The 15,431-nt window shown below is 34.9% G+C and overlaps 1 protein-coding gene across 1 annotated transcript in view; it reads left to right on the forward strand.

The window, feature by feature from the left end:
* LOC103798174 (zeta-sarcoglycan-like) overlaps positions 1 to 15,431 on the forward strand; it is a gene marked incomplete at its 3' end in the record, with an annotated part of 103,526 nt that overhangs the window by 77,476 nt on the left and 10,619 nt on the right. Inside the window, exon 4 of the mRNA XM_009070423.1 lies at positions 6,174 to 6,296. Coding sequence (XP_009068671.1) covers positions 6,174 to 6,296 — 123 coding nt within the window. The remainder of the gene's footprint in view (positions 1 to 6,173; positions 6,297 to 15,431) is intronic.

Consider the following 15,431-nt stretch of genomic DNA (forward strand, 5'->3'; position numbering starts at 1 on the left):
GTTAATGGCTGGACTCGATGCTCTTGGAGGTTGTTAACCATAATGATTCTATGAAGTTCTTAAAGTTAAAATCTGCCCAGGAGGGCAGAACTTTCCTGCGAGTGTCAGTTGGACCAAGTCTTAAACCTGTAGTAAACCTTTCATGGATACTAGTGGATCCGTAGATCATGAAGAAGGAAGTGTCATGCTTCTACCACATCTGCTGTCTGATTCAGATGGTTCTACCCAATTTCCTGTCATATAAATGTGTGGCTTTTACCTATGCTATTAATTTATGTTGACAGCTGATATTAATCCCTGTTAAAAAGGGTAACAAATATGTGCTTCTTCTGGCCTAGCATTTCCCCCAGCTTTCCTTGTCTGAGTAGGTAATCATTCAGACAAGGAAACCTGAAAGGTCAACCTCTCCTAGGAGCAGTAGCTTTCTGACATCTCTACAGCATGGCCAACAAATATTGACAAACCCAGCTAGGGTTTTTTTTTTTACCTTCTACTTTTACCCTTTTTAGATATAATGAAGATGGTCCCTTCCCTTCCTCAGCAAATGGAACACAGAATATGTTCTAATCACCATGAATGTTTGTTTGTGTGGATGTCTTGCTCTCAGCTGAAAGCTCTCTCTTTTCAAACTCTTCAATGCTTCTATTCAGCTGGTATGACTCCTTCATTTGCATTATTACATTTGCCTTCACTGAAAATTTCTGAGACCTGTGGTGGCTGAAATACTATAATATCTAACATTCCTATGAATATAAGCAAAATTTTATCTAGGTGTATATTTTGCAAATATTGATTTTAGACCCAGCTGAGTGTTGAATCTTTATTGAAAATGCTTTATCTCTTTTATCTCTTGTCTCAGAAGCATCAGCATATTCTCATAAGAGTAACTTTTTTTGTTCGTTCAGATAAACTCTGCATTTAATAAGTGTTTAAATAACCCATTTTTCATTGAAGAACTAGAAGCACAGAAAATACCTTTATCAATAGAAGAGAAAAAAAAAGTCATTTCATGTGTACTTAGTATTGTTGATAGTTTCTTTTCCTCATGCTTCTCAGTTTCAACTTATGTTTCAGTAAGTTGAGAATGAATGGAAATGCATTGTAGGTGTTGGAAACAGGCCAGAAGAGCAAGCAAAGCAAATGTTTGCTTCACCCTGATTTCCACATTTCTGTTACTTTCATTACCATTGACAGGAGTGGGAGTGGAGCACTTTACTGCCAAGAAAGGAAGAACATATGATCTTCTTAAGTCCCAAACATATACTGTGTGCTCAATGAGTAATGAGAAGTGCTAGATATTCCTAAAAATATAAAAAATAAGTCTAAAGTAATGTTTGGGTGGAAACTGTAGCAAAAGCCAACCAATCAACCAAAAACCAAACAAAAAACCACCTGAGGGAGATTATTACTTTTTGTTTATTTGCCTTGTCTCCACAGTAACAATTGTCTATATAAATTTTATTATTATGTCTATTATATAATTTTGTGGAAAATTGAAAGGGAGGTAAATTTTGTGGAAAGTACGCAGGGAAAAAAATGTAAGAGCCTCAAGCCTGAATATCATTTCCCACAACAAAAAAATAGGATACATTGCATCATAAAGCACAGTATGCACAATGACAGAATTACTTGAGAAGAGGTTCGGTCTGCTGGTTGGGGAAATTCAAGCAGGCCAGCAAGCTTGAATCAATATACATGCTCTCCAAACTGTAAAAAACCAACCCCCTATATGCTACCCAGGAGGAGCAGCAATTTCCATAGCAATAAGCTTTGTAGTAATATAAAAATCCCCAACACCTGAACTACCTATGCACACTTATCACATACATAAAATTTGGTCTCATCACTGAATAACAGCCACCAACAGTTTACACTTCTGTCATATAAGTACAGCATTATACAAATCCAGACTTTTAACCTATACTTGGTAAGCAAAGTAGTTACCCATTCATCTTTGAAACTGCATCTTTATAATCATATCTAAACCTTGTGAGACTCATGAGTCCTTGTTAGTATTTGTGATCATTCCTAATGGTGATTCTAATTTGCTTTCCTGAATAATAGTGAAGTACTGCAAGTCATCATTGACTTTAAAAAGCAAAATGTTAAAAACATGCATTCTTCATATTGTTATGATGGTATTACTTAATAAGTAAGTCAAACTAGACTCTCTACAAATTCAAAATAGATACAGTTCTTGTCGTGAAATTTAATCTCTATTACTATTATTAATTGGGATTACAGAATTATTTTTTTTTTTGCATATATACTGTGTACTGCCCAACATTTTCTTTTAACATGTCTTCACTATAGCTAAAATGAACAGTTTAATGCTTGTACAATTTAAATGTAGCTGGTTTAATGATAGTTTTGATTATGCAACTGCTGTGCAACAAGCATGTGTTATAAACCATCATTATGTACCATGTATGGATGAATATGAAATGTGCATTTTTCATCCATATACTTTTAAAAAATGGAATTTCACAGAAACTTAATAATTTAATTGAGAGTTGTGCAACTGAATTTATATGTAAATAGTTTTCCTGAACACTAGATGAGAAGAGAATGGGTCATGGACATCCATTAAAGCTGTTATGGATCCAGTTCCATCTCTAGTATGAAGTAGACAATATAGTAAGAAGTAGCACAGGTAGAAAGCTCTTCTGGCATACATGTTTGACAGAAATTACCTTTCTGAGCAGAATTTAAAAGATACATTTTCTTGCATGAATCTCTCGAGTATGCATTATTCAAACATATGCTTTGCTGAAAATAGTGTGATTGATCTAGAAGTTTGAACTAAGATTTTAAAAAAATCTCCTTTTCATGCATGACATTCTAAGACATGATGCATCATTTTTGTTCATAGTACTGTTGAGGATTCAGACATATGAGACAAGTATGTTTGTAGAGTGGTTTTGGAGCACAGCAATTTGCATTACAGCTAAGAAGATAATGCACTAATACATTGCAAATGCAACTGTGTGCTCTTATTTCAACTGGGAAATGAAGATGTAATGAAACAACTCCATTTTGTTAGCATTGATCACTGTGTATGCAGTTTAACTTTTCAAACCCAGTTTTATAACTTTCACATTTGGTTCTACATCAAAGAGACAGTTTTAACATGTATTGTGTTTTGTTAGTAATCTCTCAAGTGTCTTGAATACACTAACCACTGTTTCAGCAATATGTAAGTAATAACAAGTGATGCACTGTTAAATTGTGAGTGCAGCATAAAATAAAAGGCTATTTATTTTAGCATTAAAAAGTATATTTATATCCTGTAATGATATTTTGGACTAGCTGAATTCTAGGTATATTTTATACAATGTGATGTTGCAGCAGCAGAAATGCTGAACATCTAAAATATATGCATTTCTTTGTCAAAGCTCCAAATCTTTGTTCCTTAAGTCATTCTTCATGAAAACCTAAATTATCCTAAATACATCACAAGTTTTAAAAAATAGTTATTGAAACATGGGCTGTCACTTGCAGTGATATATAATGAGTAAGAATGTGGCAGGTCGTTTTTCTTTTTCTTTCACACATTTTCTGTTAATTCCTTTTCCTTACAGAGATAACAACTTTGATGGGTGTAAATTAACAGCATCACAGTACTTAGAATGCCACTTAATTTTAGGTAGCTAAGTAATCATCAGCTTTTAAATAAAGAAGAATCTATTTAGTGTTATTTGTGATTATCCTTTAGTTTCCTGAATCATGAGTATAATTGCATATGAGGACAGTGCCAACCTTCTGTATTTGGGCTGCATGACAAGTTTCTGGTAGTGGAGGTGGGGAGGGCTACAGGGGCACTTTTTCTGAGAAGCTGCCAGAACCTTCACCCATTGACTTCTGACAGAGGCTATGCCAATTGACTCAGAGGTGGACCCATTGCTAGCCACGGCCAAGCCAATGGCTTGGTAGTAGTAGAGATGCTAGAGATGGTAGCAACTCCTCTGTGATAACATATTTAGGAAGGAAGTAGAGATGGTAGTAACTCCTCTGTGATAACATACTTAGGAAGGAAAAAAGTTATTGTGAAGAAATAATTGCAGCCAGAGAGGAGTGAGAGTATGTGAGAGAAACAACTCTAGAGACACCATGATCAGTGCAAAAGGAGGGGAAGGAGGTGCCCCAGGCACCAGAGTTGAGATTCCTCTGCAGCCTGTGGTGAAGACCATGGTGAGACAGGCTGTCCCCTTGCAACCTATGGAGGTCTATGGGATAGTATGGATCCATCTGCAGTCATAGAGGACCCCATGCAGGAGCACATGGATGTTCCAAAGAAGGCTGTGACCCTGTGGGAAGCCCATGCCCTCATTCCCTGTCTCTCTGCACCACTGGGGCAGAGGAGGTAGAGAAACAGGAATAGAGTTAAGCCTGGGAAGGAGGGAGGGGTGGGAGGAAGGTGTTTTTAAGGATTGTTTTACTTTTCATTATCATACTCTGATTTTGATTGGAAATAAATTCTATTAATTTCTCCATGCTGGGTCTGGTTTACCCATGATGGTCATCAGTAGTGATCTCTCCCTGTCCTTATCTCAACTCATGAGTATTTTGTCGTATTTTCTCTCCCTGCCCAGTTGAGTAGGGAGTCATAGAGCAGCTTTGGTGGGCACCTAGCATCCAGAGAGCCAAAACATCACACCTTCCATCCTTTTTGGTCTTTGCATTCCTGTTCCTGCAGGATTCTGCTGCTGTTGTCGGACAGGTAGCAATAAAACTTGTGGCTAAAACAGGAAAAATAATTTCTTACAGTTTTTCCCCCAAGTCATATATTTTAGGTCGATTTTAATATGGTTTTCATAAATTTCACATTACATTAATACCTCTTAATTATATGCCCTTTAAATATTTCAAAATGAAGAATGAATATTTCCAAACCACAAGTAAATGCTATTCCAAAAGTGTATAAAAAATTGAATGTTTGATAACATCAGAACTGATTTCAATTTTGAAAAAATTTCAGCAGAAGCAGTAAGAAAATACATAGCAATGAATAAAAGCTAGATACTTTAAAAGGCTTATAAATATAAAATGTAAATGGTTTCTCTGTTTATCGTAGTAAGGCTCTTTGATTTTCAAACGTTTAGTCGATTATTTCATTCAGGCAACCTGAACAACTCAGTTACAGGCTTTTTGTTTCCTCTCCAGAGAACACAGGTACAAAATATCAATGGTACACAGAGAGGGCACAAATGTTATACCAGTCATAATAAAATGATTAAATAGCAGCATGCATTTTTATTTCAAATATGGACCTGCCACTTTTTTTGTCATAAATAATACTAATAGCGACTTTGATATTATCTTGAACATTTTCCTTCAAACCATGAGGTTTCTGGAAGCACTTATGTTCAACCAGAATTCCACATTTTTTTAATATTCATGAGTTCAAAATAGCCAGAATTTTTTATAATACAAATGTAAGTAAGAGGAATTGTTTTCATTTCATAGCTGATTCTGAAAATTAAGGGCTGCTATGGCAATTTTTATCTAAAATTAGCTATCACAGCTTTTATATTTCTTACTTTGTATTTTGATAATGTCCATATGTCTCTCTGAATGCGGAAATATTTTGGGGTTTTTGAGCTTTGAGACATTTGGGACTTTTGTTCCATATAATAGGACATAAATTGTGATATTTCAGTTCATCTTTTTTTGTTTGCTTTGTTGGGATTTTTTGTTTTGCAATTCTGCTGTTTAAGTTTGCAGTAGAACTGAATGAAAAATACTCTTCCCTGATGTGTTTTTTTTGTTGGTCTTTATGGAATAGGCTCATGTGTTATCATTTTGGTTTTCCACTGGAAAGAAACTGCAATTTAATCTGAACAAACCCCAGAAAGCTCTGTCTGAATTGGCATTTCAAGATCTCAGTGTTGAAGTACATTCAAAATTCTAGTGTTGCCTTACACATGACATGGAAGTAGGTGTTTTTAATAGTTTCTTTGAATTCTATCTTGATATGAAACAGTGAAATAATTACTCTGTAAATTATTTTAACACTATTTTATAATGCAAAATATCTACCAGGTTTATGGAAAGCCAAGTACTTTGTAAAAGGCCTCATGTATTCGATATGTTTTGGATATTCCATGTATGCCAGTGATGACTTTTATTCTTACAAAATATCTTAGATGAAGCAATCACTTCCTTAATTTCAGGAGCTGATGCTGTGGAGGCTCAGTGTAAGAGATTTGAAGTGAGAGCAAGTGAAGGTGGAAAAGTATTGTTTTCTGCAGATGAAGATGAGATTGTCATTGGAGCTGACAGACTGAAAGTAACAGGTATGGTAATAATAAAGTTTCTAAATAGATGTAACCATATTTTTAAGTATCTTTAGTAATAATTAAAATACATATCTTCTCGAAAATTTTAATCCACTGGAGAGGAAAAGGTCTTCTCTTTCTCAGTGATTGCTTGACCAACCAAAAGACACTGCATAATCTAAAAATAAATTCCTCTAAAAGCAGATTTGAATTTGAAATCTGCAGAACCAGCTATGGCACAAATCACACTTGCCATTGTGATTTGGCTTTTATATGTCACCATTAAGCATTGTTTTGTGGTACCTATGCCATTTGTTTAGGTAATGCCCCTTCACTATGACAAAAACTATTACTATAAGCTTACACTATAGTTACAGTTATTTTACATTTCTTTTAATTGCAATAGATCTCAGTAGGAGTATCTTAGTTGTAGCAGAACTGTATTGGTCACCCTTGTGGATGAGAGTACAAACATATATTGTGATGCAGCTTTATCCTGACAGAGTACTGCTGAGAAAACAGATTAAGGAGGCCTAGGTCAGTATACATTTTTCTGAGACAGTGCTATGAAAGAAAGTTGTAATTCTTGCTACAAATATTTGCACTGTATGTCTCTTAGTACATTTTATCTTCCTCTTTTATCTTGAACCAAACTAGTCATTAGCAGCTGTATAAGAACTGTGAAAGAAAGTGGAGTCTGTGTAGTTATAGTCTAACTGCACCCACTTTTTTTGAAACATAAAACTTTTCAGAAACATGGAGCTCCTTGTCTGTGTCATGTGATCTGATATAATTAGCTGATTATCACTTTGTTTCCATATTTCAAACATAAAAATAGATCACATCATGGGAACTGCAGTTTCACAAAGGTTTGCACATTGATTCTAGCAGTAGGAGGAGAAACAAAAAGAAGAGGCATAAAAAAATGTTCATGTCATTATGACTTCCTAAATGGCTTCTTCCTTGTCAAACAGCACAGCTAGGTAGAAAGCTGTAAGCTGGAGAAGAAGAGGAGATAGCATATTTTGGTTGCAATGGAAACTTTCTCAGAATAATAGCAGGACATGTGTGAGTCAAATCTACTCTGGCACCAAAACAGTGTCAGTGAAAAATCTGTGAAAGGCTGCAAGTATCTTTTTTATTACACTAAATTATATGCTTACAGTGGGTTCAGTATTGCTTTTGATGTCATTTACTTGACTAAGATGTCAGAAGATACCTACATACTTATATTCTGATAATATTCTAATAAAAATCCAAATGACCATGCAGAGGAGTGCATCAGTGCTTCAGGTTTGATTTTAAGATTATGCTGCAGGACTGTGAGGCGGCAGGTAATTGAAATATAAAAAGGTCTTCCAGAGTAGTTAAAAGGAAATGATAAAATAGAAATATGGCTTATGGCTATAGAAAGGGAATATAACAGAAATATGAGGAAATATATGTGAATAGTTAATTAGATTGGAAAAATAGAAATAAAATATTTCTAACAAGCACTGAACTGTAGGAAGATAAATTATTATTTTATGTATGTTGTTATTACAGCAGGTGTATATCTAGTGCCTTCAGAGACCGAATAGGAATTTCAGTATGAATGGGTAAAAAGATCTTGGATTTGCCACGTTCATTTGGTGCATTGTCATTCAACACAAATGGAGTTCAGAGAGTGAAGTGGCACATGATGAAGGAAAGCACTTAATCACTCTAAACTGGCTTGTGCAGCCAAATTATCTGACCACAGTAGAACTAGTGTATTTGATGTTGTAGTAAAAAGTTAATCCTTTTAGTATACATGCCCGATACTCAGTATCCTGAACACTGAATGAATCAAAATTCTTTTATCATCATCTGTCACTAACAAAATGCATCACATAGAGAGGATTTCTATGTTTCCTCAGTAATAACTATATTAATATGTACTCCAGAATGTACAGGATAAATAAGGTTTCTGATAATCTTATTTAGAGCTCAGGAAAGCACTTAATGTCCAGACTTGTCTGTATGAGAGCTCTGATCGAAAGATAATGTTGTTATGGCAGTCTAGCCACTTTACAGCAGAACAACCTGTCAGGGCATTACTCTGGAGGTACAACTTCAAAGCTGATTACAATCATATACGTGAGCTCCAAGCTGTCTATGAACTGGAAGTTTTATAGGCAGGCTACAAGTGGTGAGACTAAGTAAATAAGTTTCTCATCCAGGTTATCGCCCAGATAGATTTATATCTTCTTGTTAAGGTCAGAATGCATCCAGCCAGCTCAGATTCCAAGCAACGTGTCCTTACACCAGCTTGCAGGTGATTATAGAGAGTGCTGGAGGACTACATTGACCTAAGGATAATAACAGCTAGTTAGCAAAAGAAAAATTTTGATTTTTGGCACTTGAACAAAAACATGCCAAGGAAATGAAGAATTGGTGTCAGGAATGTATGTAAAGTGAAATAAGCCTTGATAAAAGAATTTTTCCTGAAAAGGGAATAAACCCAAAAGCAGACAAATGTACAAAACACTTCTGTCAGCACAGGAAAACATGTTACATTTCTTACAGCCGTTTCACTGAAAATTACTCATCAAAGTTGTTCTGTAGACAGGGACATGGAAGGAGCAGCATATAGTCAGGTGGGAGAAAGGAAAAAACAACCAAACCCCCAGTAAAATTACAGTCTTTTTATGTGTAGATAGAGGAAAATCATCCTCTGCCTAGGGATTTAGCCTTTCTATAATCCATACTTTCTGAATGACGCTCCTTAAATAATCAAATTCTTTTTTTTTCCAGTTCTTTCATGATAGCCTCAGTTATAAGAAAAGACATATTTTAATCCTTTGCTTATGTGCTGCAGGGTTTATTTTATTGAGCTGGTTCTGTACTTGTCTGAGCTGTTCCTTTGCAGAATGCAGCCAGCAGTTTCCCAGAGTTAGTGAAGACATTATTTGCCCTGTTCTGATACAGAACAGGATCAATCCAGAGCCTGGTCCAAACTTACAGAGTAAATCTGATTTTCAGGTTAAACCTTTGACACCAGGATTAAGTTATTGACTATTTGTGAACAATGTAAAAATCAATATTTAGGAAAAACTGCCAATGTCTACGTCATATTCCCAGTCATATTCTGGATTGCCCGTTGAAGGACTGTGCAGAGTCCAGAGATACAATTTGAAATAGTTCTAGTTTTGAAGTGTCTGAATAGCATGATACCAGGCAAATCCTCATCACCAAATCCATGAATCCAAATTCCATGGAGGACCAAAGCCTAGTGGAAAATTGGCCCATGATAAGTAAGATGAGATAACTTGTAAATTAAAACAAAATAGCTTGTTTGGAAAACACACACTAAACATTCAGAAAGTTTTGCTGCAGAAACCCAATCTGAATTGGGTTCAGATTTTGTAGTAACATACTAACTCAAAACCTGAGCTAATCCTGACACCCACATGCCCTCAGGCCTTCTAGTTTTGAAAATGCACATTTAAATTGCAGCAGTCAGACCCATCTCTATTTTTAAGATATAGCTACTCACAGGAGGGAAAGGTGAATCATAAAGGAGCTCCAGAATTCTGATTTTCCTTTTTTTTTTTTTTTTTTACTTAAAGAACTTGCTCGTGGTTTATTTATGCCTGGGAATAAAACCCCACAAAACTGTTGCTGGAGATAAGGGTCAGGCTGTGGATTTCTGTTCAATGAAGAGTATCTGGTTCAAATTACTTGCCCTACAATGATGACACTACAGGCTGAAAATATCTTGCTTTGTCCTGCAACAGGACAAAAATTCTATAACATGAGATCATTTTGATTTCAATTTATAAAGCTTTCAGAATGGGGGAAATACTATTATATTTTCAGGAAATATTGCAGGCAGCTGATTTTTCACAAATATACTGATGTACCTCTTACTATGAACCATGTAATATATGTCAGAACTGCACTTTGTTTTCTCTGAATCCTATCTGAAACCACTACAAAGTAGCTTTCTTTTTTTTTTAACTTTTATCTGACCTTAAGGGAAATTTTAATCCCAACTTTCAGTACAAGCTAATGTACTCAGTAGTCCTAAACTACATGGTGGGATTATACAAGCATATGTCATGACAAACTTTCCAAACTTCCACAAATAAATAGAAAGATCTTGACTCTAAAATTAGGTAGAGAGTAGCAGAAATCCTCACATGAAGTACTGTTTGAGTCCATGGCAGTCACAATTTGATACAAAGCCTTACTCAGATAATAGCAGATCCCCACAAGTAACATCTTGGACTTCACTGTTTTCCTCAATTCTATTTATAAAGCAGGTACTCAGGCAAAGCTATAAAAATATAGATTCAAGTCATTTCTGCTCTGCAATACATTTTCATAGCAGACTCTTATAAGCTAGGAATAATTTCACACACAGGAAGCAACTCCAGGAAAAAAACCAATTTCACCTACAAAAGTATGACCTGCAGCTTTCAGCCTATGGTGTGAGTTTAAATTCCTATCCTCATTGTGGCTAATGGCAAGTTTACATTTCACAGTGTCTGACAGGACTAAATTCAGCACACCAAGGCACAAACATAATAAGCCATCATTTTGGTCCTAGAAAAATATCATCAATGTATGTAGGACTTTGTATTTGAATTAAGTCTCTAACTATGTGGCTTTGCTCCAGGTTCAGAAAGTACAGAAGTGTGTATGTGTTACAAAGATTTCTTAAGAAGCATGGATTGAAATGTTGAAGAATTCAGAATAGGTAAATTCCAGAAGGAAGAGTGGTAAAATTCAACATATCTTCTATAAAAGGAATTAAATTCTATGTAGTAAGAATCATCTCATAAAAAGAGAATGAATCAAAAACCTTAATATCGAGGCAGAAGTGGATACATCTGAAAACTGTGTAACTGCTCTGAGATGCAAAATGCAAATGGATTTATTCTTCATGGATATTGGTGGAAGGGCAAGGAACCTATGTGCTAATGTTAACCACCAAAACAAAAAGTTTAAACTGTCTAGGCTTTCTATAAAGAAACAGAATCATCTAATGCACAGGGCCTAGTGACAGCATTTTGGCATATTTGGAGGCCTCTTGTTTGTTTTAGCTACAGAGGCAAACATCTGTTAGGGAAATAAACAAAACAATGAATGATCAAGACACAGTCTGTACAGAAGATTTATGGATTATAAGGGTAACATAGTGTAAATGTAACATGAGAAGTATTGGTGATCAGTGGGGAGGAACAGAGAAGGTGAAGGTGAAAAGAAATCTTAAAATTATTTGGAATGAAAACAGCCCCTGCTCCAAAGTTACAGGGAAAGACAACAGCAAAACAAAATAAAATTGACTTCTGGGGTCAATTTTAAAACCTTAAAGAAATCATAAGATTTACAGGTGTCCTCAGAAAAAGAGTAAGAAAGGATCACAAGCTGAAGAGCATCTTGTGATACTAGAAAGTCAAGTAAGAAGCTAGAATGTGTAAGCAGGAGTAGATCCTGCAAGTCTTCTCCTCTATTCCTGTTTAGTCCAGCTTGGTGTACCAGTGTTCAGTAAACAACTGGATAGAATCCAGGGCCATGAGATTGATTAGTTGTCCAGAAGCATGATCTCTGAAGAAGAGAGAAAAAGATGGTGCTGTGCAGCTTGAAGAAAAAAAATCTCAAAGAGAATATGATATCAGTCTTGAGGCCCTGATGAAAAAAACTGTTGAAAAACAAGGGATGCTTTTCTAAGAAAACCCCTTCATACCAACTAACCAACAAAACCCACTCAAGAATATTTAATGAAATACTAGTGAAACACAGAAATAATTTGACTATAGAGAAGTAGAATTTCCTTCATTTTCTTCTTCAATGCAAATTATATCAACATCTGTGGAAGAACTGGTTGATCCTGATTTGGTTTTGAACTTAATGATCACAAGGAATAGGCCTTAGAGGAGATCAGATATTTTCTTTTTATGTCTAGTCATAAGCCAACTAATATAAATTCAATAAAATTTGTTCTTTCTAACCTTAGATCTTACTAACATGTTATAGTCCTCTTCACCGTAGTTTTATCTTCATTGTAATTTTAAATTCATTGTAGTTTTATTTGTATTCTTTAAGGGTGGGGGATTTTTAGCTATTATACATTGATTAGTATGAAAAACTCTCCTTTTTCTGAGATACAATCATCAGACAAGAATATTGAGGTAAGTCTAAATACTTTATATTGCTTGTGGATGCAAACAAGTTTTCCTCTTGCTTTCAATCTGATGTACATCAGAAGTATGTTTTTCTTTTATGGGTTTTTTTCATTATTGGATGAGGTTAATACTAATTAAAATACCAAGATTTGTTTTGCCATGCTAATTTTCAAAACACTGTGATAGCAAATGTTCTTGTTAGTAAAGTCATTCCAAAGAAAATTTGCTGAAAGCAAATATAAAACAGATGATACTGCTTCTCCATCCTTGCCAGCCAGTTATGAATTATTAGTCTGTTAAAATATACATTTTTCTCAGTTTTTACTTTTACCTTTTTTTCAGAGCTCCATTGCTCTTCCTTTGGGTTTGAGTTTGCAAGGTTGAGCATTCTGGCAGTAATCCTACAAAGCATTTAAATGTGCGCTTGAATTTTGGTCCAGTAAGTTGTAGCACTGAAGCCAAAAAATACAATGAGAAACTTTTCAAGATTAGGGTAATAAATAGTTCTCAGGATCTTGGACCATGTATGAGATGTTTTTTGAGTCAATTGGTTTTCTTTCTGCACTAATTAGCATTGCCATTTAGTAATTTATAATTTTAGGAAGTATCTTCCTATATTATATTTAAATTCATTTTTTCACTTTCCTTGTATGCTTTTCAATTAATCTACTTTCATTAGCATATACTTTATGCTTGATGCATTTCTAGAAGTCATTCTCATTATTTCATTGTTGAATCTTCATTCCTTTTTTTTTAAATTATTATTTCATATTGCAAAATTGTTCACAAGACAGTGTGATTTAATATTATGTATTTTTCTTTGAGTGAACTCCTGTCAGGTCTTATTAACTTTTTTCATTTCACTTGAGCAGTAAACAGATGTGTGGGGTTTTGACATTTTAAACCTAGGAGGTCAGTGCTAATCTAGGAATGCAGACTTTGTAGTTCCTATTTAAATAAATGCTCTCACTAACAAGTATACTAGTCCAAACTGTATGCTTTAATGAGCTGAACCTTCCATTTTGAAATGGAAAGCAACACTACAAAACATTGTCATTTCACAGGATTAATTCACAAAATGTCTTTAGAACTGTATGAAAAGAAGGGCACACAACAAATGTGGCTGGTTTTGATCATATTTTGGCAAACCAGAGCATCAGTGGTTAACCACACTGACATTCTAAAATAATCCTGTACAGTGACTGTTTCATCCTACTGGGGAGAAAATTAAAGGAATTTGGGTTTGGCCATAAAAAAGGACCATTTTCTTGTCCTTTATTTCCTTCTATGTACAGTTCCTCTTTGCATACTATATTCCCCATACTTTAGTTGTAGAGATTGATTGCTTTTGGTACGTATTTGCAACGCCACTTTTAAAAGTGAAATAAAGTAGAATTCTGTACAGTGAGGGGAAGATAAGAAAGCTGCATAAAGAAACACACTGCATTATAAGAAGGGATAGGATGAATGAGCTTAGCAAGGTAAAGCAACCAAAGACCTCTCCTTTCAGAAACCATAATACTGTGGTTGGTAGCCTCCAGTCAAACCTACATGTCAATGGTTCCTGATGTTACATTCATAAATAAACTGAACTGAATACACGTACCATAAATTTTACTGATTTGATATATGAAGAGCACTAATATCAGTAATGGGTACAGTGGGATATGTTTATCTCTCTCTTCCTACTTAGAAAACCTTAGAATTCAGTTTTATGGTAACTGCCCTTTAGCACGTATCTTGGTTTTCTTTGAAGCTATTAGATAGCAGGTTTGTAAAACATTCAAAACATAGTTTAGCATGCTGGAAAAAGTCTGGTAGCAAAGACATCTAAGTACACAAATACACACACAGGCACAATGCACACACAAACTCCTTTCAGTTCTTCCAGGAAGCCTTATTACTTTACAAAATGCCAAAATATCATATAACTCAAGTAGAGACTTTTCCCTTAAGTCATCTTCTTTCTAAACCAATCTGATATGTGAAGTGTGATAGATGTGACAGTAAATACTATAGCTTGCACCACTTGCAGTGTAATAGTGCTTTCTCATGACCTTTTTCTAAATCACTGTCTGCAAAGCAAGTGTGTTATGTTGGTCAGAGGTCTAGATACAGCAGCATGGAGAATTTTAAAAGTCCCTGGATATCATGCTAAGACACAAGAAGGTTCCAAGTTATTCAGCAGGGCTGGCAGTAGCCAAATGCTAGATTCACTTGAAAAATCCTGTCTGGATTTATGGTTGAAAGCATGTGGTGGGATTTGTAGTTGCAACTGAAAGTCTTTTCTCATTAAACATCAAAGGGAGATACCTTTGAAAAAATATTTATTTTCATATCAAGCAAACAAATTGTATTATTTTTGCTATTTTCTTAGCAACATTACCAACTGATGGACTGCTTAATGCTAGATTCACTTGAAAAATCCTGTCTGGATTTATGGTTGAAAGCATGTGGTGGGATTTGTAGTTGCAACTGAAAGTCTTTTCTCATTAAACATCAAAGGGAGATACCTTTGAAAAAATATTTATTTTCATATCAAGCAAACAAATTGTATTATTTTTGCTATTTTCTTAGCAACATTACCAACTGATGGACTGCTTTTTAAATCTGTTTTTACACTCTCAGTGTGAGGCAGAGAAAACTCAATAGATAAAACATATTGTGCAGAAAGAGTATATATCACCAAGTTTGTTTCATGTTTTAGCTGTCAGAAATGTTTTCAGGCTTTTTATAGTTGCATTTCTTTTTCTTCTCACTGTCATTCTTGGCCTTGCCTCCCTGGTTTATATTTAGATTTAGGATGAAAGGAAAAGACCAATTAGAGTTTCTGAATTTGAAGTTTTAGTGAAATACTCTCCATTTTTTTTTCTTATTGACAGCAAATCTAACAGTATCTCAAGATAATTTTGGCAAAACATTAATGTGAAAAATTAGTATGGATATTGGAAGGAACTTTTAATACAAAACAAGGAAAGTGACCATCTGAGATAATATCCTG

The sequence above is a fragment of the Acanthisitta chloris genome, unplaced genomic scaffold (assembly GCF_000695815.1).
Source record: "Acanthisitta chloris isolate BGI_N310 unplaced genomic scaffold, ASM69581v1 scaffold3752, whole genome shotgun sequence".
Taxonomy (NCBI): Eukaryota; Metazoa; Chordata; class Aves; order Passeriformes; family Acanthisittidae; genus Acanthisitta; species Acanthisitta chloris.